This window comes from Harpia harpyja, chromosome 7 (assembly GCF_026419915.1).
Source record: "Harpia harpyja isolate bHarHar1 chromosome 7, bHarHar1 primary haplotype, whole genome shotgun sequence".
NCBI classification, from domain to species: domain Eukaryota; kingdom Metazoa; phylum Chordata; class Aves; order Accipitriformes; family Accipitridae; genus Harpia; species Harpia harpyja.
In genome coordinates this window covers 5,635,112-5,659,802 of record NC_068946.1, presented here as the reverse complement: position 1 = coordinate 5,659,802, position 24,691 = coordinate 5,635,112, and the positions used below count along the sequence as shown (strand labels likewise).

At 39.1% G+C, this 24,691-nt stretch overlaps 1 protein-coding gene and 1 long non-coding RNA gene across 26 annotated transcripts in view; one reads left to right on the top strand and one right to left on the bottom strand.

Annotated features, from left to right (window-relative positions):
• The window catches only part of KIF1B (kinesin family member 1B), a 98,634-nt gene extending 75,093 nt beyond the window's left edge, over positions 1 to 23,541 (bottom strand). For 12 of the 25 annotated variants that reach the window (XM_052791998.1, XM_052792010.1, XM_052792012.1 and 9 more), the window contains exons 1-3: positions 23,204 to 23,537; positions 17,595 to 17,781; positions 660 to 736 (exon numbers count right to left, since the gene is read on the bottom strand). In XM_052791998.1, coding sequence (XP_052647958.1) covers positions 660 to 736; positions 17,595 to 17,700 — 183 coding nt within the window. In that variant the 5' untranslated portion in view covers positions 17,701 to 17,781; positions 23,204 to 23,537. Of the gene's footprint in view, positions 1 to 659; positions 737 to 17,594; positions 17,782 to 23,203 lie in introns of all 25 variants that reach the window. The other 13 variants (XM_052791994.1, XM_052791995.1, XM_052791997.1 and 10 more) reach the window with 3 other exon arrangements.
• On the top strand, positions 4,573 to 6,078 carry LOC128143936 (uncharacterized). Its single transcript, XR_008235931.1, has 2 exons — positions 4,573 to 5,102; positions 5,719 to 6,078. It is a non-coding gene; the product is annotated as an uncharacterized LOC128143936 (long non-coding RNA).
• Positions 23,542 to 24,691: the final 1,150 nt, after the last annotated feature.

Genomic DNA, 24,691 nt, shown 5'->3' with positions numbered 1-24,691 from the left:
CTCAGAAATATTAAGTCTTATTTGCACTATCCAAGTTATTAAAATTAATCTTAGAGAAATGCATTATCACTTCTTTCTATACCTTTTGAGAAAATAAGGCAGGGGAGGGGTAGATGGCAGAATAACACAGTTCTGCTGTAGAACAATTAGTGGAAGTCAGCAAGACCTTAGCACCAATTCACAGGAGGGTGGGGCAGAGTAGCTAGATGAAGAGTTTATTGCTTTTGCAGCTAATCGGAAACATGGATCACTACTCTGTCTTTTCCAGATATGCCAAGGGAACCCAGACCACATCTCTCTTTGAACTGTAAGAACTCAAGCAACTTTCACGTGTCTAAGAGCAAAGCTGAATTAACTGTGGTTTACATGCATCCTTAAAATATTTAGAAAAGAACATTGTTTGAGAGCATTTTCAGTAATCTTTCAAGTATTTACAACTTGTTATCAAACTCCAGCTCAGCATTCTGCTCTCCCCCAAACAGGAAAAGACAACGTACAATGACAGGTTTTTAACCTGAATGAGGGTGAGAGACAGTGCAGAAACATCTGACAGGGATGGTGTGATCAGAAGAGAATGCAGTTAAATCAAGCCAGTCAACACACAAAAAAAACCCCAACCAAACCCAACCACAAAACAGTTTTCTTGTAAAAGAACTTACCGATGTGTGGGACCAGTAAGAGTAGTCAAAGCTGAAGGACTTTGGTGCTTCCTTAGGATTCTTTGGGTTGATAATACCTACAGGAAATAAAATTCAAACTCTTAGCTAACTTGCCATGTAGGAGTACAATTAATGAGCTTGCTGACCCTCAACTTAATCTGTGAATCTGCGTATTCACAGAGTTACCACGCTGCACAGGAGTAATGAGACTGAAGTAATAGACTTACAGCTTCCTAACACTCTATTTCTGTAGGCCTTATTTGAAATAAGTCAAGAAAAAAAATTCCTAGAAGGAATGCTGCTGCTAAACAAAATTCTTCTGTTGGACAGAAAGCCACAAGTAGGTCACCCTGGTCCTTTGGCTTCAGAATGGGACAGGCTTTTAGATGTTGAGGGGTATTAGCAAGAGGGAAGATCCGGAACACAAAGAGTTCAAGAATCCCTGGTGATTTCATAGCAGCACAACTCAAGTCTATTTTGAAATATATGTTACACAGTACAAGAGCTCACTGCAGAAGGATTTTCTTTAAGAAGCTCAGTATTTTCAGAGCATGGAAGATGACATGAAAAAAATTGGACCTACAGACATTTCAGGGATTATCTGCATAGTTTATTTCAATGTTCTTTTACATGCATAAAGCCTACAGACAGATTTTTAATAGGATGACATTAGTTCAACCAACCAAATTACTGGTAAATGTTCTTAGTGTACACAGCCACTGAATCCCACAATGACCCCCAACCAACTTATGTACTTTTTCTCTTTGGAACTTCTGTATAACATATGATGGCCCTACGACAAAGTTCACACACACACACACACACACACAAAAGCCAGAATGAAAAAATGCTTGTCTTCAGTTCTTATGTTATAGCCTTTATAAATCCCATTCAAAAAGCTGACCTCCAATTGCCTTTTCAGGTCTTGCAATCCTTGACTTAATTTTCTTCCCAAGGTATTCATATACAAAAATCTAAGAACCTTCAGGTGAGTTCAGTCACTGAACACTTTACAAGTACCAGAATAAACATGTTTTTCAAAAAAACCCTGTTTTCTCTTCATATCAGTACATCTGTAAATTTTACGCTCTTTTCCTTTTCTCAGGTCCTCTAATTCTTTCAATATTTGCCCCACGCATGCACATTCCCCACAATTACTGAAAGCTCTTCCAAATACCTTTTAGGTTGTTGGGTTTGGTTTGTTTGGTTTTTTGTTCTGTTTGGGTTTTTTTGTTTGTTTGTTTTTTCTTTCCCAGCAACAAACCAGCTTCCTATAACCTTTGCCTGGGGCGGGGAGTAATATGCAATGGATTCAGCTGCCACTTTAATGGCGTACGGAACATCTGTAGTTTCTGTATTCCAAGGAGGGTAATTTATAAGCACAGCTTTTGGTGCCGAAATGAATCTCTACTGCTTTCTTCTTTTCAGTATTACAGTGCTGGAAATACTTAAATCTATTACTTCCAGCAGCTGTTTTCAACACCATCTGTGTAAGTAAGGACTGTAAAAAGGCATACTCTTGAGGATATCAAAATTAGATGAAACACCTTAGATTTACACATACCCATCTGCACCTAAAGCAGCAATCTGCCTTTGGGAGTGATACACTAATTATGATACATGCAAACAAAATCTACAAAGAAAGAAGCTACACAAAGGTGGTGACAGTCTTCCTGGGGATGATTTACATCCCAATACCAGTCATCCTAAACAAAGGATGCTTATTTCTCACATATTCAGGCCAGTTAGGCTATGCTTTGGGATACTTTTTTGGGAGACTTTTGGGGGCTTCTGGGGGCTTCTCCCTTTCCTTCTGTGATAAATAAAAATTCTAAAGACCCACAACTCTTACTATTTCAAACATGCACTTAACATCATGTTGCACCAAAATCTCTGAAAATGTGGTTACAGCATCCCCGTTAAAATTAAATCACTCCTCTACCAGATGCTGTGTCCCTGAGCAGGGCTATTGTCCAAAACTACAGTGTGGAGAAAAGATCACTGTCTGGATTGCAAATAGCAACAGTTGCTATTCCATTTCTTGTGGCCAACTCCATTTCACTTGGATGCACCTTGTGCTGACATTCTTGCCTTATAAAAGCTGACAGACATGCAAAGCCAATGAATAATATGCCTTGCCCCAGTACAGTATCAAATGGCAAAAACGCTTGTGGCTTTGGATAGCAACATGGGCATCAACACATAACAAAGTGGTAACCTAAGCAATCATATATGGCTTCAGTTTCCCTTTACTAGTTTTGACCAAACAGTACATCTACAGCACACACTATTAAACCAGTTCTAAAGTTAAAGTGAACAACTAACAGATCCTAGAAGACAACTCCCCTGCCCCAAATTTAAACCAGTTCTCTCCTTTCAGTGTATTCCAGACTGCTACAATTCAACAACTTCTCATTTCTCGTTCAATTATTTAACATCAAAGCTCTGAAACGTAAGAAAGAAGTAATGCCTTGTACCCAGAAGTTCCTACCCAAAAAAGCAGTACAAATAAAAACCAATTTCCACATTAGTTCAATGTAACAACCATTGGGGGTGAACACAATTTTCTTCAATTATTTTGGGCTATAAATTCAAGGGAAAGTGATCTAACCATTAAAAGCAGAAAAAAGCAGTAATAAATAGAACCCATTCCTATGTACTAGAACCTATTCCTATGTACTGTATAAAACAATTCTAAGCAGATACATGAAAAAATGTACTGCCAGCACCTCTCCTGGCAATATACATTTTGTTGCTTAATCTCAACAGCAAATCATTTTAACCCAAACTCTTGATACCACTCTTGTGAGAGGAGTCAGGGCTAAGGAAAGGGAAGAGCAACTACCTTTATTGGTACATTGCATTTGCAACATTGTCCTGGAAATAGGAAACTCCTAGCCCAGCAAACTGTGAAGGCAATCAAGACAAGCAGAAGCCTAGCTACATCTTTGCTGACAAAGAAACACATTTTTAACCATAATTTAAAAACATGCATTGGTTACCCCAACGTCACATCAGTGCAGTTTTACTTTAAGGTACAAATGCAATCACAAAAGGGAGCTTTGATCTCACTTATTTACCTCATGGCATGACTGATTTGTCTCCTCTTAGAATCAACAGTGAAATAGCAAGTATTCATCGGTTTTTTTCTCTTTCATTTTGATATTGTTGTTTATAAGCAAAAAGGACATTTCTCTGGGCCAAGGCAAAGCTGCACTTGGTCTCTCCAAGCAAACAACAGTTAAATTGCCTTCCAAGATTCCACTTAAAAACAGAATAAGCAGCACAAATTTCAGTATTATTCAAAACCAGGTTTGATGTGTAAATACACGCTTCCCATTAATTGTTTTTTAAAAAAACCTAAAAATCTCTAGGAAAAGTCCACCACTTCCAAAAAGAAAGCAAAGCAGCTAAACTTTTAATCAGAAGAATAGCTAGTTTTTCCACTCAGCTCGCTGTGCATAAAGGCACATTGACCACTCATGAAAGATGATCTCTAGCTGTGCAACAGGCTTAGTGTCTGGGAAGGCACTACAAGCTTGCCATTACAGCTTCAGCCTACTTGCTTCAAGCTTAAATTTGATCGATCACATTTGTGAAGAGTCAAATTCAGGCGCCATGATTTATGCAAGATGCCCCCTTTCTTTTTAAAAGCCATTTTATTATTATTGTTATTTTCTTCGACAGGCTTTTCTCAGCTCCTTCACACTAAGTTCCATGTCCAGCTCACTATTTTGAAAACTACTTTCTAGGATGCATGTTTTTGCAAAGCATATCTTGAGAAGCATTTATCAGGAAAGGGAGATTAACGGGCAAGAAGGCAGCTCTGTCAGAGGCTGGGAATGCAGCTGCCTAGCCAAAACCCTCCACTGCAGCAGGAATGGGTCAGAGAAAACCTCCTGGCTGCCAGGAACTCTGCATGCTGTCCCTCATTACTGTGATCCAGTCACAGTCTCTTCACTCAGCTTCTAGTCCAAGCCTGAAGTCTATTTATCCCCATTCCTGTTTCTTGCAGCCTACATCCTCCATTTTCAGAATCACTGGTTTAACACAATTCTCAGTCTGTCTACAAATGAATCCAGGAGAGCTGACTGATTGAGAAAATCTAAGATTACAACCTCAACGGATTTCAATCGGACTGAAACCCTCCTCATTTGGAACACTGAACACCAAGTGGGTAGCTACTAGCATCGGTCATGTCTGATGTAGTCTGAGTTTGAACCAAGTGATCAGGTACGTAATAATGTGAGATAAGACACCTGAAAGAAGATGGTGAGGCAGCTAAGAAACCAAGAATTCAAACTGAAGTAACTGACCTACCTTGAAGGTGTCTATTGCACCAAACATCTTCTTTGGAGGGACAAGCAAATCCATGAAATCTAGCTACTCTGAAGGAAGCTAATGGATATGTCTGGAGAAATTAAAAGACTTCTTACAGTACAGGTAAGCTTTATCCTATAAGTTCATATGCCAAATTGGAGGAAAAAAAAAAAAGAAACTATCATGCAGAAAATAAGACTTAAGTTGGCAACATTGATTTTATGTGCCATGTTATTCAGCAAGCTGTGTTTTCAGCTGAACAAGGAAACTAATAGAATTAAAAAAGTAAGAGGACTGTTACCAGTGTCTCCAATACCCACAAGAACACTAAAAGCTTTTCAGTTATTTTGTTTGTTTGTTTTTTAAACCATGCAAGGCCAAGATGAATTGTATTAGTGAATCATGAAATAGGTCATCATCTATCTCCTCTCACCACAGCAGACTCATGGCATGGTACGCAAGCTAATGGTTTAATTACAGAGCCTCAGGAAAGGAGAAAGGCAATAAGGCAGACGATCACAGCAGGAACACATTAATGGCCTTTTTATCTTACAGAAGAAATTTGTTTATCTGCTATTTCAAAGGTCCAATGCGGCAATTAACTCTTCTGTTTGCAAACTGACACTAACACTTTGTGCTGCAGCTATAATTAGTTACCATCAGCATGGCATCGTAGCAACTTTGAATGTTGGAGTTAGCCTAAGCAGCCAGTTTCTGAGAAATTCAATCCCTTTTTCAGGCCCCTTGCTTCACCAAGAGCCAACTTCTTAGGTCATGTGGAATATTTCAGCTTTCCACAAGTTAAGGTTTCTGCATCAAACAGAAACTGGAACAGATATTTTACAAAATCACCATCTCCTATACCATTGCTACTGAAAAAGGTTACACACAACTCGGAAACATGGAAAGGATGAAACAAGTTGAAGATCCTATTTTCCTACTGCAGTGTCTAAAAATTCCTCTGGGATCAAAGCAGCAACCACAGTTTGGGTTAACATCCATCATTTACTTTGGAATGGAAGGCTGAGAAAAAGGCATGGGAATATTCATGTTTTAAAAATATACTCTACAAATTCTTGATTTGGTTGAGGGAGATAAATGCCCATATTATTCTTTTTCTTTATTTGAATTATGAATTTCCAGAAATTTTGAATAATATGCTTTACCTTAAGACGTAATATTTATATCAGTTTTCTACCTTGGTAAGCAAATAGAACAAGTAGAAGTAATTACATGTCATAAATTGATATAAAATTCAAATAAAAGTGCACTGCGTAAACACCTATGCAGCATTACCATTTAATTTGAAGCAGTTCATTTAATACCCACTGCCATCCCAACCTAGAGACACAGCTTGCATTTTAAAAGCTTATTTCTCCTTACAGTTAAATAGTAAGCCATACCACATATTCTCTGAAGTTCAAATCATTTAAACAATTCTTTTTAGCTGCTTAGCTGTTTAAGTTTGGTGGGGTACAGATACCTGTAACTACAAACATATGAGTTTATGCATCACTGACCAAAAGGGAAGGAAACCAACAGTTTTAAAACAAATTTCTTCACACAAAATAATCTAAAATTTTGCATCACTACATAAGACCCACATACTTTAACTAACTAGTCCTTGTACAGGAGAAGTATATAGTAGGAACAGTACAGCCTAATAAAAGACAGGGAGAAAGCACGACCACAATCAATGAAGGAATTATCATTTTAGATGTGCTGTATCAACAGTAACAAACCAATCTCCACAAAACATTTGGATTTTAACGTGCCTTTACTTCAACAGGCAACTTCATTTCTTGGCATAAAGTACTTCCACAGTCCATCCTACTTGTTCCTTAATTAACATTTTTCATACCATCCACCATCTGCTTTATCAGCTAGCACAAAAATAACATACACTTTCAACCTTTCAAATCTATGAGATCAAATTCATTGCTAGTTTTCAATTTTAGCAAAAACTGCTAGCAAACTTTGAAAGACCACTTCACTATTGAAACGGTACCCATGTATTTTGTAATACGTATTATTTTGTATTTCGTCATTTCGGACATCTGAATTTTTTGCCTTACAATCCAATCTTGATTTGTTGAAACTGAAATTCAAAAAGCACACCTCAAATACACACTTTATTTTACAATTATAACCAGACCATGGAGCACAACAGAGCTGATGCAAAGTTACAGTCTTCTAGGATACTTTCAACTGGAAGCAGCATTCTCTGTGTTCTCACCCCTTCCTAAGGATATACACAAACATATTGCCACTTCAAACCTTCATTTCTGGATTTACACTTCCATTCTCCATTAAAACTAACCAAGTAAACAGACAGTGGGAAACCTACAGGGGGGTGGGAGGGTGGATAAAAAGGGAAAACAAAAGCAAGCAAACTTGGCCAAGATCAGTCCCCTCATTCCATTCCCGTCTACTCAGCCACATATATATTTTTGCAGACACAAAGAATGACCAAAACTACTTCTTAAGCACATAAATCTCATGTCAGATTATGGCACTGAATTTGCAGTCCAAACCTAATCTGTTTTCATCCCAGTCAGCACTGCTCCTCAGCATGTCACAAATTTTGCAGGTTAGAAATTATCTGCAGTTCAGTATCTGGGGGTACAACCAAATCTTTCTAATAATTTCTTGGAATAGAGAGACAGAGCGCAAAGCACACAAGAGGTAAGAATTGAAATTATTCTCTTATCCCTCATTGCATTTAAAGTCAAGTCACTAGATTCAATAGCTCCACCTCTGTTAGCTATCAGTCATATTCCAGGGCATTCTGCCATCAGACATGCCACATATTAGTCACTGTAGGGTGCTCCAGTGAAGAAGTGGCTAACTACAGTATGCCCTTCAGATAAACACCAGCAGACAGAATTAACCTGGGCTAAATCCTAGGATTAGCTGGTATACCGTCTATGCTGGGGCAGGAGGAGACAGACTGATAGATTTAAAAAATAAATAAATAAACAAACAAACAAACAACAAAAAAACCTACCCCACCAAAACCAAAACACAAACACAAACCCCCCAAACAAACTATCAATTCCCAATCAGAAATAAAACCTAGTAATGGTGAAAGTCAGGTATGGAACTAGAAAAACTGAACTTCCATCATTCGTGCAATACAGCCTGCTCTGTCATTTACATCTTCCATTCCCATATTGCTACCACATCTGAAGATGCTGAAGGCACAAAGCCTCTTTAATTTCTACATATGAAATAAAATTAGGTTTCATCTCACAAAAGAGGCTTCACACTAGCCTTAACAATTCTCCTAGTGGCAGCAGTTACCTACACAGAGCACACATTCCTAACAAATGCCAACACATACTAAGAGACAACAGCTAGCATAAAAGGCACTGTCCTGTCTTCACTTTTGTTCTCATTAATCATTGGTAAAGGAATAGGCAGAAATTTTCAAAAGACATGCTAGTCTAGACAGACCTTTGGAAGGGGTAACATTCAGGGAAACAAATACCAAATTCATTTCTGTGCCTTATTCAAACTCTACTTGAATCAATATAAGCAATAGTTTTACTTTATGATGTCTCAATAATCAATTTAACCAATATAAAATATCTGGGGTTTTCGGAACTGACTCCACAAGACCAAATTAACATTAAATATACAGTCTCTTAAAATGCATGAGTCTGGAAAATATATCTGCGCCATCTGTAGACTGGAATGACAACAATGAGAACATGTTCGTTACTGAGAGCAGGGTGGAGCAGGCATTCTTTATTTGTTGGAACGTGAGTAACACCCCAAAGACACGTTTAATACAGGCTTCTTTCCTAGGCATACGTTGCAATCAGATATATGGCTATACTGTTTTTATAAGACAGACTTTCAGGGTTGTTATTATAAGAGATAAATGAAGGGAAATGGACACTTCCAGCTTGTAAAGCAGTGCTTGCTTTTCAAAGCATTGTTTGCATTTTTCAAATCATTAAAAGGGAAGGAAACCAAGTAGAAGCTAAGAACAGCTCATTTGGAATTCAACCGGATTCTCTCCCCACTGTGGAATTTCAATCCTGTACTGGGAGAAAGGTTGGATGGGGGAGGGAGTTAGGCTCAATAGCACCAGAGCAAGGCAAATGCTTGCTCACAGAAGCTGCTAGAAAGCCGCTCTCATCCTCAGCTGCTCTTACAGATCCAAGTGCTATAAATACCATCTCTACAGCTGGTGTTCTTGGAGAACAGCATGCCAGCAGGCTTTGCACCAAGTGGGAGCTAGTCGAACCATACTGTTCTACCTATCTGAAAAGCTGAACCAAAACCATTCCAAAACTTCCACTGTCAACTGATTACCTGAAAATGTCCTACTGCAGAAGATGCATGTCAGGTCTACGTATGTAGTTGGCTAAGCACTTGGAGTTGAGGCGAATTCTTTCCTCACACATTTTCTGCTTCAAGGCAGATAAAACAATATCTCCTTTCACCTTCTGCTTTTACTTGACTACATCTCCAAGAGCCAAGGGCCTTCTCCAAAGGCCATTTTGACCTTCAGACACATGCCAGCACTACATAAAGAGGACATCACGTAGCGCTGGAACCCTGGGTAGTCAGTTCTGCCAGCCTCAATATCTTCGAGGATTCATGTAGTGAAAATATCCAATACTTAAAGTAGTTCCCATTGACAATTTGCATTTTCTTTACTTATACTTGCATACTGAAATGTGGCACATTATTTAAGCATTTGATAAAAAGAATCATCTCTAAGGCCCTAGTTCTGTGTCAGTGGGCACTAATTCTGAAGGGGCAGTATCTCACACGGTTTACAACAACCACTGACAGAAAACTCTTCTGGTTTCATTAGCAATATTCTCTCTCTCTACTATAGCTCTATACTAACTCCATAACAGTTTTTTAAATGTAGTCCAACTGCATTTAACATTAGCTGGAACATCCTAGCCATCCCACGGTCTTGCTCCAGGCCCATTATTTGTACCTCTAACATTTAAAAATCATTAAACACTCATCTTCTCCCACCTCCCTGAAGTCATCTTCCAAAATAGATTTTTTCTTTTCCTTTTTTTTTTTTTTTAAACAGTGTGCAGAATTAACACTTCTCAAGTTATTTTTATACAATCATGAGTAAGGCTTTAGACGGAAAAACCAGCACGTAAAAAAATTCCAGGTTTTTGTTCTTCTCCAAAGAAACATTCAAGACTTGTAACAAAACATATGAACTGCCAATACTGTAGGGCATTCAGAGACAGTGATTAAGACAGACTTACAGACAAGCAACAGAAATCCCCAACCCTGCAAAACACAGAGAGCTCTAATGTTCATATGTAGAGTCTTTGCTTGTTGTCTGCATTCAGCATTACCTCTGTTACCATTTTATGACTCTCACTCCTAGAACGACCGACCCAGTACTATTAGAAAAAAACTGAAGAAGCAAGAACCACTCCCCACCAAACTCCACTCCTGGAACAACTATTTAAAGAGAATAGCAATTGCTTCCATTTTCTGTTTGACACAAACTTGCATTCAAGACTTCTCTTGCCTGTTACATGACTTGCAACAAATGTCGTAATTGGAAGCAGGACAGTCATTAGAAGAACTTGGGTAACCTCTACTGTTGTGATTTCTTTGACTTGTCTTTCAAACCAGTTCCCAATTCAGCCTCAAGTGCAAGACAATTCACACATCCTCCACAGGACGCACAATTTATATTCCCATAAAATGGCCTGTTTTGATAACACATCTACCATGAATGCAATGTAGTATTAACATATTGGACAAGCATTCATTTAGTTTTAACCACAGTTACGAGGATTTACAGACCAGAAAATCAGGGTAGGGTTAAGTGACTTTCCTCCACTGCTGTTTATCTTCCCAAGACAACCTCATCATGCAAGATACAAGCAAAAAAAATGGAAACACTTTAAAAAAAAAAAAAGAAAAAAAATTTAAAAAAAGAAAACCAAGCTGTATGTGGTAAAAACACTACACAAGACATGCTTTAAGAACCAATGCTTTTTGGCAGGCACTAGTCATCAGAAATGAGCTATGCTTGTTTTCGAGATACCTAAATCATTCATTTTCAGAAGATAGACTGAGAGTCAACACTTAAATCTATCTACAAGAATGAATCCTCCCACCTATTCTATACTTTCATTGAAAATGCATCATCAAGAGAAAAAAAAAATCAAAAGTTATTAGGTAAGACAACTACAATGAACTCTTTTGCTTGCATTTTCTACCTATGTAGCATATGCTACATAAATTCCCATTACTTTACTATCTACATGCACTCAGTGCTAGTCTAAATAGAAGCCAGTTTCTTATATGGACTTTTCTCACCAGTAATTCAGACCAAAGATTATTTCAATGATACAAGTTCCTTTGTGAAACCATCCAAGCTATGCTTACAGAATACTACTGCAGAAAAAAAAAAAAACCCAAACTTCTTATTGTCCTGAAGGCATGCACACACAATGGGGTTTCTTTACCATTCAGCGTGTCTTTTCATTAAGAAAACAGTTAAAAATTAGATCTGAGAGAAAAAGATCAGCAAGCCATACTTCCCCATCACCCCCCTCCTTTAGGATTAAGTTTCTTTGAAAGAGGTTACTACTTTTTAGAGCTACATAACAATGAAAAAGGCAAAATTTAACAATATCTCCTGTCATTGTATACCAATAAAGTACTGGCTGAATTACTGATGGGCCAATTACCTTGCTATATGAACCTTTCAATAGTTTTGACTTTTGTATTATTTATCAAATATCAGCAATTTTAGTATTATATTTCAAATATCACTAATTTAGACAAACATGCCATAAATCAAAAGCCTTTTAAGTTTAGTCCTGCTTTCTCACCCATTTTTATTTTGCTCCAGAACAACTGCATAAAGCAGGACACAACTTAAAAGAAAAAAAAAAAATTAAGGAAAAAACCTAAACAGAAAAGGAACTCAAATTAGATGTTTCTCTATTAACTTTTTTTAGACCAGAGGTTTATAAACCTTAGAGAGAAAAAAAAAAAACAAACAACCATCAGAAGAAAATACTTTTTTCCTCAACCTCTACAAATTAACTCCAGAATGCCTTACGAAGTTTTTCTGATGCCAAGGATGCCTGCTTGAGAACCTAACTGCCATATGTCTACAGCAGCAGCTGTGACTATTGTTACTGGCAGATGGGACTCCTCCACTGTGCCTATTTTCATTAAACATCCAATACCTTAAGCAGTCCACAAAAGAACCCACATTACCAAGCCACAGAGACTATTACTGAGTTAAAATCCAAACCAGGTAATTTTCAGTCCTAACCCGAGGATCCAGTTGCACTTGTATCTTTCAAGATAATCTAGACTGTGCAGGTGCATTTCTACACTAATGTGGTTTATGGCAAACCAGAATATACAATAATCTCAGATGAACTATAGTTTGAGAACTTCGTGTTACTCCGTCACCAGCACCCACAAGATGCTAAAACCTATTTCCATTTATCTAGTGCACAATTAATGCAACATCAATTGCAGAGGACGTATTCCAAGTAGGAGACTTCCTTATTTCCCTGCTTCATTAGTTTAGTTTTCTACATACTTATTTAGCTTTTTAGAACAACAAGCTAGCTGGACTCTTTGCTAGTGATAAATATCTAAATGGTGTCTTGTAGCTACTAGCCTGAACCTCTGCTTCATTGTCATTTGTTTTTATTTATGCATTATTTATTTACAGACAGGATTATCAAATCACTTCCACAAAAAAAACCCCAAAAAACAAAACCCAGAAAAAACACAATACTATGTAAGTCTTTAGGCACAGAATAGCTTAGCTTTTCATTTCAATAATCCAAGGCAGCAGCTGCCAACATTATTTATATTTGTTACATTTCAAAAGCTGATATAAGAATGAGTACAAGAACTACTGACACACAAAATACTCTTAGGTCTATAGCTCACATTTCATCCCATGTATTATACAGCAGAATCTTCTTCCCACTCACCACAAAAACAGTAATTAATGAAGTGGACAGGAAGTAAGTAATTAATATATTGTGGGTAAGATGCATTGGTGTAAATCATTCCAAACAAAAAAAATGTGAAAAAGCAGGAGTTAAAGACGAAACAAATTCAATCAAGATACGCTGACAACCATGATCTAGTCTTGAATTACTCATTTCAAAAAGCTGCTTGTGAGTTTGACCTACAGCATGATAAACCACCTATCCAGTAATTTAAAGAAAGATAAATTTTCAAATTTATTTAAAGACTGACAAAATTAAACAACGTTATCTCAGAGAAAAAGACAAAAGTGTTATTTCAGAAGTTTCAGTCTGTTTCAGTATTAGCTGGGATTTTATCAATAAACCACCACCACCACAAAAAGCAACTTAAAAGTCCACTGATGCCAAGTTTCACTTGAAAATATTCTGTAATAAGCAGAATATGAAACAAAGAATATACTAGGCAGCATCAAGCTAACCGACAGTAAGGACTGCTAACAGAGGGATCACCCTAGGGAATTAATTGTCAATATGAAAAGTCCTCAGAGCCCACTAACTTTTCTCTTTTCTCACCAGGAACCCTAGCATGGCTGACAACACTTTGGGCAATGCTACAAACACAGCTATACTGTGCCTAGTCCTGAGTGGGTATGCGCACATGAGACTTACAGGCATACATTCATTCTACTAGTGACCTCTGTACAATGGACAATATAGATATGCTCTTCAGAGCATAACTCCAAATGAAAACAAAACATTTAGGTCAATTGAATCCACTTGCACATCAGGTGCTTTTGAAAACAAATTTTGTGTCTTAAGATCATTTCTAACTGATAATAATAAAAACAACAATGGTCTTTTCTTAAATTAATCCCACTCAGTTACTGTTTTGGTAGGGTTTTTTAATTAGTAATTTGATGGTGACATTACCTCTTCTTTGGAAAGCATTTTGCATTCCCAAATTAACTTAAGTAGTAGGATTTTGCAGGTTCTAACTTCTCATGTCTTTAAGAATTCCTCTATTATCTTCTATTCTCCTACCCCCTCTTCTCCCATCTCCACTGAAGAACTTTTGGCAATATCATTTAAATGCAATTAGATAAGATCTGAGTAGCACAGGCCTTCTGCCAAAATACCAGCCCTTTAATGCAGTCAGCACATGTGACTTCAGCTGGACTGCAGAATTTCATTTTTGCAACATATATTTTAAAAACATAAAGACTGAAAGATACTGTATTACTGCAGATCAATACCTTTGTGACCATAAAGGGGAAAAAAAATTTAGTCTTGTCATCTTAGTATAGTAGAAGGAAAAAAAAAAAAAAAAAGACAAACAATATGTTTCAAGTACCGATTTCAAAATTCACATATTTTGCATTCTTCCGACAGAAAAATAGAAGTCCCAAGTACTCACAGTAAGCGCTCTTAACATTGTGCATTAAAGACCTTTGTAAGAACTCCCTGAGGTTAAGACATATATAGAACTGTATTCAGCTACATTGTCATTTTTAAACATTGATAAATTATAAAGACGGAGATCTACTATGGATCTTGACTAAAGGCCTTGATCTTCTACAAGGAAATAACATAAAAGCCAGATAGGATAACAAGTTAATTCTGTAGTTCTGTAGGAGACCTCAAGTTCACAACAAAACTACACTTGTTTTGCTTCTAAGGCAAAGTTAAACTGTGTGACAAAATTGAGAATAAGCTTTCTAATCCAGGAGGATGTTTTGCTTTGCTGGCAAGCCCAACGTGAATGATGGGCAGTCCCAACAGCTGTAAACAGCCAAATTCACACAAAAACTGACAAACAAAAGCAGCGTGTCAGGCAACAACCCTGGTGGCATTCTGACTTCAGGAACATACTTCATTATGGATGTCAAAAAATGCTCCTTTTTTCAGATATTCATTAAAAAAAACCCATAAAAGGAGTACACCTATGATACACTTTATTATCTCTATCTCTACACCATTTTCCTTAAAATAATCCTAAGCACTTAGCCTCAGTTTCACTCTAATGTAGCCTCTGCCTATATCAGCCAATACATTTACAAAACACAAGACCTGGACAAAGTTTAGACTCAGGACACACAAAGTATTCGTAGAATAGCTTGGCCAATCAATACATAAAGAATTAACATTCAACTAACAGTCAAAATCCCTTCTTAGCTATCAGACTTCACACTATCCTGTTCATCACAACAGTCCATTAGGCTTTAATTCCGAGATAAGGGAACTTTAACTGTCTTGGAGGCTTAAAATAGTCACTACCCAAGATATCACCAGCCTCTCAGATTTGCCTCCTGTCGACTTCTCAGAGGCAAGATATCTAAGCTTTGATCCTTTCACTGGCACATTTGAAAGTATGAAACAGGAACTCCATAGGCTAGAATTACTACTGAATTCCCTTTATTTTGAAATTGCTGCATCAGATATGAGAGTCAGATACATTAATGTCACTTTCTGTAGTCAGCTTTTAGCCAACAAGTTCAGACCTTAATAATAAGGAGCTCAATAACATAACTGTGAGGCTGCAAAGACTGAGGGATCATGAAGAAAAAACAATCCTTGGCAGAAATAGCAACAGTACTTATGCCCCCAAATCTAACATGTAGCCTAAAAGCACACCAGAAGAATTTCAGCTTGAAGTTACGTGTCAGACAACTTGTTAGGAAGATTCTTTGGAGAAAAGATTTCTGCTCAGGTTTTTTCCCACCAAACAATGCCTTATTCATATACTTTATTATATGATCCTCTTCTGTTCAATGAGTAAAATTACGCCTCTGTCTACTGCTTTCCTCTGTATTTCTCCTCTAAGAGGGAAATACAGGGAAAAAATAGCCCGCAGACTGTAAGAACTTATAACTATTGCAACTGACGATTCCTTTCCCACAGTCTGTAATGGCCCCTGGTGACTTAAACTTGACCATCTGTCATATCACACATCTTGTATCAGAGCCACAGGACTCAAATAGAAGGCTACAGATTAGAACATTTCCAGAGCACAAAATATAGCAAAAGCTGTAAAGAAGTTTCCAACTAGATAAATCAGGAAGTATTTTTCTCCTCTTGAAAGCCAATGCAGTTTCTTGAAAACGTTAAGTGCCTTTGCAGTGCAGCTCTAGTGTTCAGAAGCAGAACCAGTGTCTTTTGTCTACACCACATTTCAAACTTAGACAGATTGATCACCCTTGTCGTTGTACTACAAACAAGCTGTTTCCACAGGTTCCTGGAGTTCAAAAATCTTAGGCATCTAAAATTATAGCTGTCATGTCATGACAGCAGCAAGAAAACCTATTACAGTGGCACCCAGTGGTGCTGCTGTAGTTCAGAGCTTGGTGGCATTTCCATAACAAATGCCATCTAATAGAGTTTATAGTTCTTCCATTCTACACTGGTTTGGTCTGAAAGTTGGCAGGCATCATTGGGATACAAGCACCTGTTTCTACATGAGATGACTTCTGAACATTCCCCTCATTTTAAATGGAAATTTTGAAACCCAACTAAGAAAGAAGTTTCTTCAGGTAATATTCCACATGAGGTCTGAAGATAAGAATTTACTGTGCTGAAAAGCAAGCTCTCTTCTGTGTGATGCATCTCTTCCAGTGAAAACATAAATTATATACAATGTTTAAGTGAGCACAACCAGGACTTAAATTCCATTGCAGAAGCAGGCTGAAGTACAACCTTGGCTAAAAAAAAGGGAGGAGCCCGTATGAAACCTCCTTTGTATTAACAAACATGAGTAAATACTCAAGTAATCAGCCAGTGAAGCAACTCAGTGCTTTTGGAGTGTTACTTCCTACAGCTACACACAAGATGACTCTACTTGATTACCTAACAATGAAAAACTACCAAAAGAGCAGCAGTTTATAGGTATAGTTATTAGTCTACACAACCAATGACACTGCAGCAAACGGTATTAATACTGCCTTGACCTTAGGAAGCATGTAACAAAAAAAACCCAAACAAACAAAAAAAAAATAAATCAATCAATAAATGGTGTGCCCATATTCAGTTTCCCATAGAAGAGTCTCCTCCTCCAAATCGGACCCACAATAATTATTTAAGAACCCTAACACTTCTAATCGGTTAGAAAATAAGATGACTTTATGTAGTCTGTTATTTTGCCGTCATTTGGACATCTAATCTGGAAAGCATAAAACTTGACATCCTTTTCCCCTCAGCTTTCTCACTCAAATTACACTCCTAAACAAAGGCACAGACTGCAGAATAAGCACACCAAGAACTAAAGCACCAGACCCAAGCAGCAAGTTATACCACAACAATTATCATGTGGTGATCTGCAACGTATCCCTGTATCTGTCAGTCCACATGATAATCCCACACACTGAAGTTAACGAAAAGATTTTCACTTTGGTATTCTAATTTTTCTGTAGATTTCTCAACTCACCACAATCAAACAACTGCATTCAAAATCAAGATACCCATGATTTTGACTTTCCAGTCAAATTCAGAGACAATCTAGTTTGTAATGACAACCTCAGAAGAGAAGACTCCCTAAGAGAGTAATTCTAGATGATATAACGTACACAGTTTAGTCTGACAAAAAAGAGAGGGTTAAGTAGGAAGGGAGAGGAGAAAGAAAGACTCCCTTACGAGATTAAAATAAACTTACTGGTTGAATTGCCTTGCATCTGGATGATACATTTGGATTCTTTGCTGGTTTCTCGGGAATTGAAGGGCCGGACCCGAACAGCCACCTTCACTGAAGCCCCCGACATTCTGGTTGCTTGTTGTGCAGTCAAGAAATTGAAAGTGAAGGGGTCAAGAGTGTTTCAAGTTATCCTTCTTCTTGGTGTTTTCTAAAGAGAAAAATACAATTTAGTTATTTACAGCTATTGTATTCAAGAAGTTCATAAAATTAGGGAGGTTCAAGTTGTTTGGTAACTTCAATTTCTACTTTGCAATCACCCTCCCCCCCCACCCCAAAGCTGTCACTTCAAAGACAGAACTTAATAGCACCTGTACACTGTCTCCCTAGTCAAAAGTTTCTCTCATCTGAAGCAGTTCTTTTGAAGTGTACAAACGTATTTGTTTTCATTACTTGGTTTTCTTCCCAGAAAGTAGGGATGCCAATACCAAAATGAAGATCTGGTTGCAACATGTGTTAGGCTTAACCTAACAAAGATAATTTTAGCAGTAAAGATACAGCTACTTGGATTTCAGCATGAGCTAACTACCATATACTACATACGTATCTAGGTTCTCCAGCTGTCAACCTTTGCTGCCAGAATGCATTAGCAATAATATTAAAACTAACACAAGTGTGATGGGCCATATCACACTGACTTTCAATACACACCATTCCAGAGAAATGGGTGTACCCAACAACCTTAAAGAACCCTTTGCAGTCCTGGGAAAGTCCTCTTCTCAAAGGAAATAACTCATTGACTACTTGTGTATCTAGTGATTAAAGGACACACTACTCTATAAGAAAGAAGAATCAAAAATCATTGCCTTCAAGGTAAATATTACTATCTATCTTCAGCAAATGTTCACCAGTAAATTCACCTTCATTATCAAAATACCTGTTCAAATCCTACTGCATCCAAATGGTGGAGCACTTTAGTTGGCAGGAAACTCCCTGATACCCACAATCCAAACTTCAAGGCATGTCCGAGACAGAATTGAAATGCGGGGTTAATAAAGATTGGTTCAATTGTATTGTCCTTGACCAATCTTTTCCACTAGAAGAAAGTTTTTCAGTTGGTCTATGATTAAGCAGTTTAACTTATTGCCACAGGATACTGTCAGTACTGAAGTAAAACACACTCAAAAAGCAGTAAGATGGATTAAAAAAAAAAAAGCCATCAAGGTCTAGTAAAAAGCTAACCACCCTTGGCTAGGAAAGCCTCCATGGCACAGACTCTCAGAACCAGGAAGACTATACTGAGAAAACGTCATTAAATAGTTGATTTATCCTTATATTCTAAATACCTGCTGGGGCCACTGCTGAAGACAGGATTCAGGGCTACGAGAATCTTTGGTCTGACTCAATGCAGTCATTTCTATCTTGAATCTGAGTTAACATGGGCAGAACTCTACCCTGCACAAGTCACCATGCATGACCCAAAAATCTTGATGTCTTCTTTTCTGGTTACCTATACACCACCTATCCAATTAAATGCTCATTTCAGCATTGTAATCACAGTGCCACAAAAGTACAAAACTTACTAGCAGATCTGAAGCAAAAGCATTTCGTCTCTGAAGTTCTACAGCTGGTAAAAACACTTAAACACATCTTCACACAGTACACGAAGTTTTTAATAAAACTGCATTACTTCTTTAATGCCATCACATGGTGAAGGCAGAAATTAAATTACTCCACGAAGTAGAAGTAATTTAAAGCATTCCTTATTTTAGCAGGTACCTGAGGTATCTCACCAGACTAGGAGAAAAGTAGGAACAAGCCAACTGAATTTCAATGTCAGTGGTACGGCAAACTGGTAAAATAATGATTCATGAGACAGTCACACAGTCAACTTTAGGTTAGTACAGAATTTTAAGAAGTCTCACTAAAAACTTAAACATAGAATAGAGCAAAGAAGTAATGGGAATGAATTCACATGATCTTCAAAGTTTAAAAGAGATTCTGGGTTGTTTGAGGACTGCTTTATTTACTTTTCTTCAGAGGTGCCTACTTTTTTGTATAATAAAGTGTACCAAACAAGTAGCTTCATTACAAACCTTCTTCCTGAGTATCTACTATGTGGAATTTTTGCTCTCCTTTCTTAACTTGACCCTTGCATAAGTACCTGTGCCCTCACATGAAAGCTAAGTGACAAGACTAATCCTGATACATCCCAGTAGTATTATTCAACGGACCCCGAATATAGCTGCTAGAAAACAGGAATGTTACTGTATGTGGCCAGTAAGCATTGTTTCTGAAATACAATTTAAGAAATCTATCAAGTGCAAAATCTCTGTTATTACCAAGTTTGTACTGATACAGTTTACTTTGTCAGACTGCAGAAAAAGATGAGTCGGTGGAATTTTCATAGGGCGCAGCACATCACAGAAACTCTACCTGACAGTGGCTTAGTGGTTCTCATCTTTCTTTTCCCCATCTATCCATATTAATGGGAAAACCATAATTTTGTCAACATCCCACAAGGGCCAATGATTAAAGGTAAGGCCATTAATGAAAAGGATTTTTTTTTTAAGAAAACAAAAATACAACCAATGTGTTCTTATAATATTATTTATGAAACGTAGGGAGCTTATTTTCTCTTACTTACTCTTCTTACCGAAGAGTCCCGCAAAGATTTTTTTCTGTTGTTTTCATAGAAATACCTCCCAGAATACTACATTAATTTCTGCAGATAACTAGTATATCTAGGAAATTGGCAAGCAGAAGATGGAGTGAAAGAATCATCTACTTTGGGAAAAAAAAAAAAAAAAATCTTGAGTACCCATGAACACCATATTCACAATAACAAAGTATGAAAAGCACACTGCCAGAGACTCCATATGCACTAGCTAGATGATAGCCTTGTTTGAAACATAGCTGTGAAGAAGTTCTTACAGAACAGGTCACAAAATCACCTACAACAGCATAAAAATTTAACTGCTAGACTTTTGTAATTACTAACTTTTCCCAACCCTAACTTTTGTGCTCACAGAAAATTAAATGTGGTATAATTTTCAATCTCATTCATTCTCAACTCTGCTATTTTTCATAGCTGACACATGCAAAATGCCTACTTCTGGTTGCACATGGACTTCAGATGTTTTGAACATCATCTCACTATGCAAGACTTAATTTTCATTAATAAGAAAATTAACCACAAATTATATATTTTTCTAAGCTTCCCATAAACTTAAGTTGTTGGGGTTTTGAGGGTTTTTTTCCACTTATGAGCAACTTTAACTGGTTGGAACATTGTTTAAAGGCACTATTGCCCTCATCATCCAGAACGATAAAACAAGGCAAAATAAGACCAAGTTGCATAGCATCACAGATAATAAATCGCAACTCGTTTTTCAGGGTTCACATTTCCCAGTAGTATCACTACTTCAAAACACTGTCTACAGAGTGGCAATAGGAGACGTGACTTGCAACAGAGCAAAACAAAATGTGCAGTACAGTCTGTGGTGCAGATTTAGAAGAACAATCTTTATAAAAGACAGTTTCTTTTTTTATGTTCACTATAGCCTTAGAAGGCTGCCATCCATGCCAGAATGAATCATTTTCCTAATGCCTTGAAAGAGTCTACTAGCTGTGTATCTTTTAACGTTCAGTCTGTATGAATCCAATCAGGAACCAAGTAAAGAAGGGAACTGCATGCTTGAGTCTTTGACATGATATACCACTGGCTCTAAAACAGGTGGTAGATAGTATTTGAGTTTTTAGTGAGCTCCATCAGCACAAAAGCGAATCCTACATATTAATTTTACACTTATCTTAAACTATTATTAAAAGATATCCACCATCCACCCCGTAAGTCACACAGTGATGCTTTAATATCAAAGTGTGTCATTAAACAAACCATCTAAATATCTTGTCTGTTTTCTGTTATTCAAGGTTACAAACCCAATGATGTTGGTCCATCACCCTTCATGGTCTCAAAGCACTTGTAACTAGATTTGGACTTTCACACAAATGTTTAAAGTTACAAGCTGTTCATTAAGACTTGCATCCTTGGACGTACTTGAAAGTTTTGGTAAATGAGTTTTTATGCAATGTCAAAATACAGAACATATTGCTATTTTTTAAAATAAAATTACAAGCACAGTAGGGATTTAGAGTCAAATTATTATTTATATATTCAGAGAAGTTTGCAACAAGTTCAAAGTGGTTACGAAAACAATGTTCAGAATCTGTATCTCTACATTCAAATAAAAAAAAAAACAAAACACCACACATCACAAATGAAGAAGCATCACTTTTATTTAACATAGCCACCTATTGTGTCATATTTGCACAGGTATGCCTACCAGACAATGTGCTAACTTTTAAACAAAAAAATTGCTTGTAACTTAACGAGTACAACAGATCTAAAGAAAGAAAACAAACAAGGATAGAGATTAGTATATGGAAAGTTAGCAAAACAGCTGTTCAGAGCAGCAGGGGTTTATGAACAAGAGGACCACAACAAATCCAATTTTAGGTCCTCCACTAAAGATCAGGTAGTGATGACAGTCTGATATATCAGCTGAACTCATACACTACGAATTGTTATCTTTGTACTAAGTGACGATGCCAGATAAAACAGTGGTGCAGAACTTGGTGATGCACTGAAAATCTGATCATATAAACATACAGCTATTTACCAACACATCAAGTTACTGGATTGTGCAATAACAAAAAGAACTGAGCTAAGAAGAAGCTGGAAGTGAAGAGAAATACACTTTAAAATTTGGTATGAACCTATTTTACATTTCAAAGAACAGACACAAATTCACCATCTGCTTCTGGTGAATTCTAGTTCTGCAACGTCAGTTTAATACCCATATTCTGCCAATGACCCCAAAACTACCGGGCCTGTCATCCTGTCTCCTGACGCCTGCCTCCTGACTTAGCTCAGAGGATTGTCAGATCATCATCCCAATATGGCTGCCTCAGTAATTGTGCTGTACGGAATCCAGGGACAGAGCCACCAACTACAGGTCCACAAAACCCACCCTGAAAACCACAATCCTTTTACATTCTTGCATCTTCCCGCTGGGTGAGGGACTACGCCTCCCTCCTGAACGAGCAATTATCGCCTCCACCTCATCTGAGCTAGAAAGGAGAAAAAGGACGGCGAAACGCGGCGATATTCGCGACCCACACAGCGGACGGGATTGAGACGAGGGAAAGGACGGGAAGCGGCCGCACCGCCATGGCTCGGAACGCCTGGGGGAAAGGGGAAGGAAGCGTCCCAGGGGACAACTATATGCATCAGGCAGATGCAGGCGAGGAAAGGCCGAGTCCGGGCCCCACGCCCTTGTGCCGCTGCCCTGACAGCTCCGGGGCACCCTGTCCTGCCAACGCTCCCCCCATTCCCACCCCCCCCCTCCCCTCCACTTCCCAGGCCCCATCCCACCCGTGGAGCCTCCCCGTTCCCCCTCCCGAACAGCTGCGTACACCAGCAACCCCCGCCTCCCCCACCGCATTACGGCATCCACCCCGCCCCCCGCCCCGGCACCAAGCCGTTCCCCTCCTCGCCTCCCCCCGCTCCCCTGACAAACGGCCGCCGGCGACCGTCGGGCCGAGCTCCGTCGGCGTAAGCCACCCCTCACCTGGGGACGGGCGGGGGTATCCGCAGGACGCGGGCAGCGCGGGGCCGCCGGCGCTGTCAGCAGCTGGGGAAGGCGGCGGGGCCGGCGAAGCAGAGCAGCGCGGGGCGGAGGAAAGAGAAGAGTCCGGCCATCCCCATCACGCTTCGCCGCCTCCACCGAGGCCGGGAGACCCCCCCACCCCGCCACCAGGAAGGAAGCGGGAAGAGTGAGGGAGGGAGGGAAGGAGGAGGGAAGGGAGAAAGGGGGAGGGAGGAAAGAGAAAGGCCGCGCCGGGAAGAAGGAACGCAGCGACGTACTCCCCACAGCGCCGCTCCCACACTGACAGGATCGCGGGGCTCCGCGCCTGAACCCGCCTCCGCAGGGGGAAGAACGTCGGTCCCGCCAATAGCCGCTCGCCGCTGCTCCCTCCTCCCTACAGCTCACCAATCGCCAGGCGGAGAACTCGGCGCGTGCCCGCCTCTCGCCGTGCCAATCACAGGCTGACACTGCCGTGCAGCAATCACAGCTCGGGAATGCCCGACCGCAATGAGGAGCTCCACTCCACCCTCTGAGTCAATCCCTCCGCCGAGCCCCAGGGACACGGAGATTCGGTTCTTCTCCATTCCCAGCCAATCAGAACTCGGGGCGGAATCCGTGTCGTCCCTGTTTCAACCTATAGCGAGCGGCGCGAGGACACACTTCGCGCCCTATCACCGCCCCGCCGTGCTCTGTCTGTGTGTGTGCGTGCGCGCCCCCCGAGGCTGAGGCGGCCTTGCCTGCGGGCCCGAGAGTGGCGCGTATCGTTGCCAAAGACGTGAGCAGAAATCGGGCACTTGTGACTAAAAATAGCCTTTTAACGTATGCGGCTGCTCGGCGCCCCCAACTCGAGGGGCCCGTGAGCGCGTCAGCGTGCCTGCCTACCGAAAAACGGTAGCTGAAGTAACGAATTCGCCAAGTCCCAGCCGGCTTCGGTGGGATTCAGTAGGATTTTTGAGTCCTAAACGAGGCTTAACAATGGTAGTTCAGAGGGAGGGGATTAATTTTCCCTTCCCGCCCCCTCCCCAAAACATTCTTTGAGCAGCCTAAATTATTTTTTGTAGCTTTCATAATGTATCTTTATGTAGGTGATCAAATTGTTATAGTCAATGGTGTATTAGATCTTGTAGTTTAAATAATTTCACGCGTATTCCCATAGTAAAAATTTATTTTTGTGGCGATTACTTCAGCTGTCAAGTTCCTCCTTTCCATTAGCACTTTGATCATTTCTACTGTTAGAAATACGCTTATGTATAAGCTTATAAGCATTTTAAAGAAAATAATATTCCATAAAGTATCTTACTTAGGTATTTTCCATACATACACCATCACGTACGAATTGGATTTAAGCTGTTGAGAACATTTTGGACCTGAGATCTCTAGTTTCAGAATGAGGTTTATTTTTGTTCACAGGCCCCTAGCTTTAACTACATTGATCTTCACAGTGTCTCTTGTGTTCCCCATCAGTCTCAG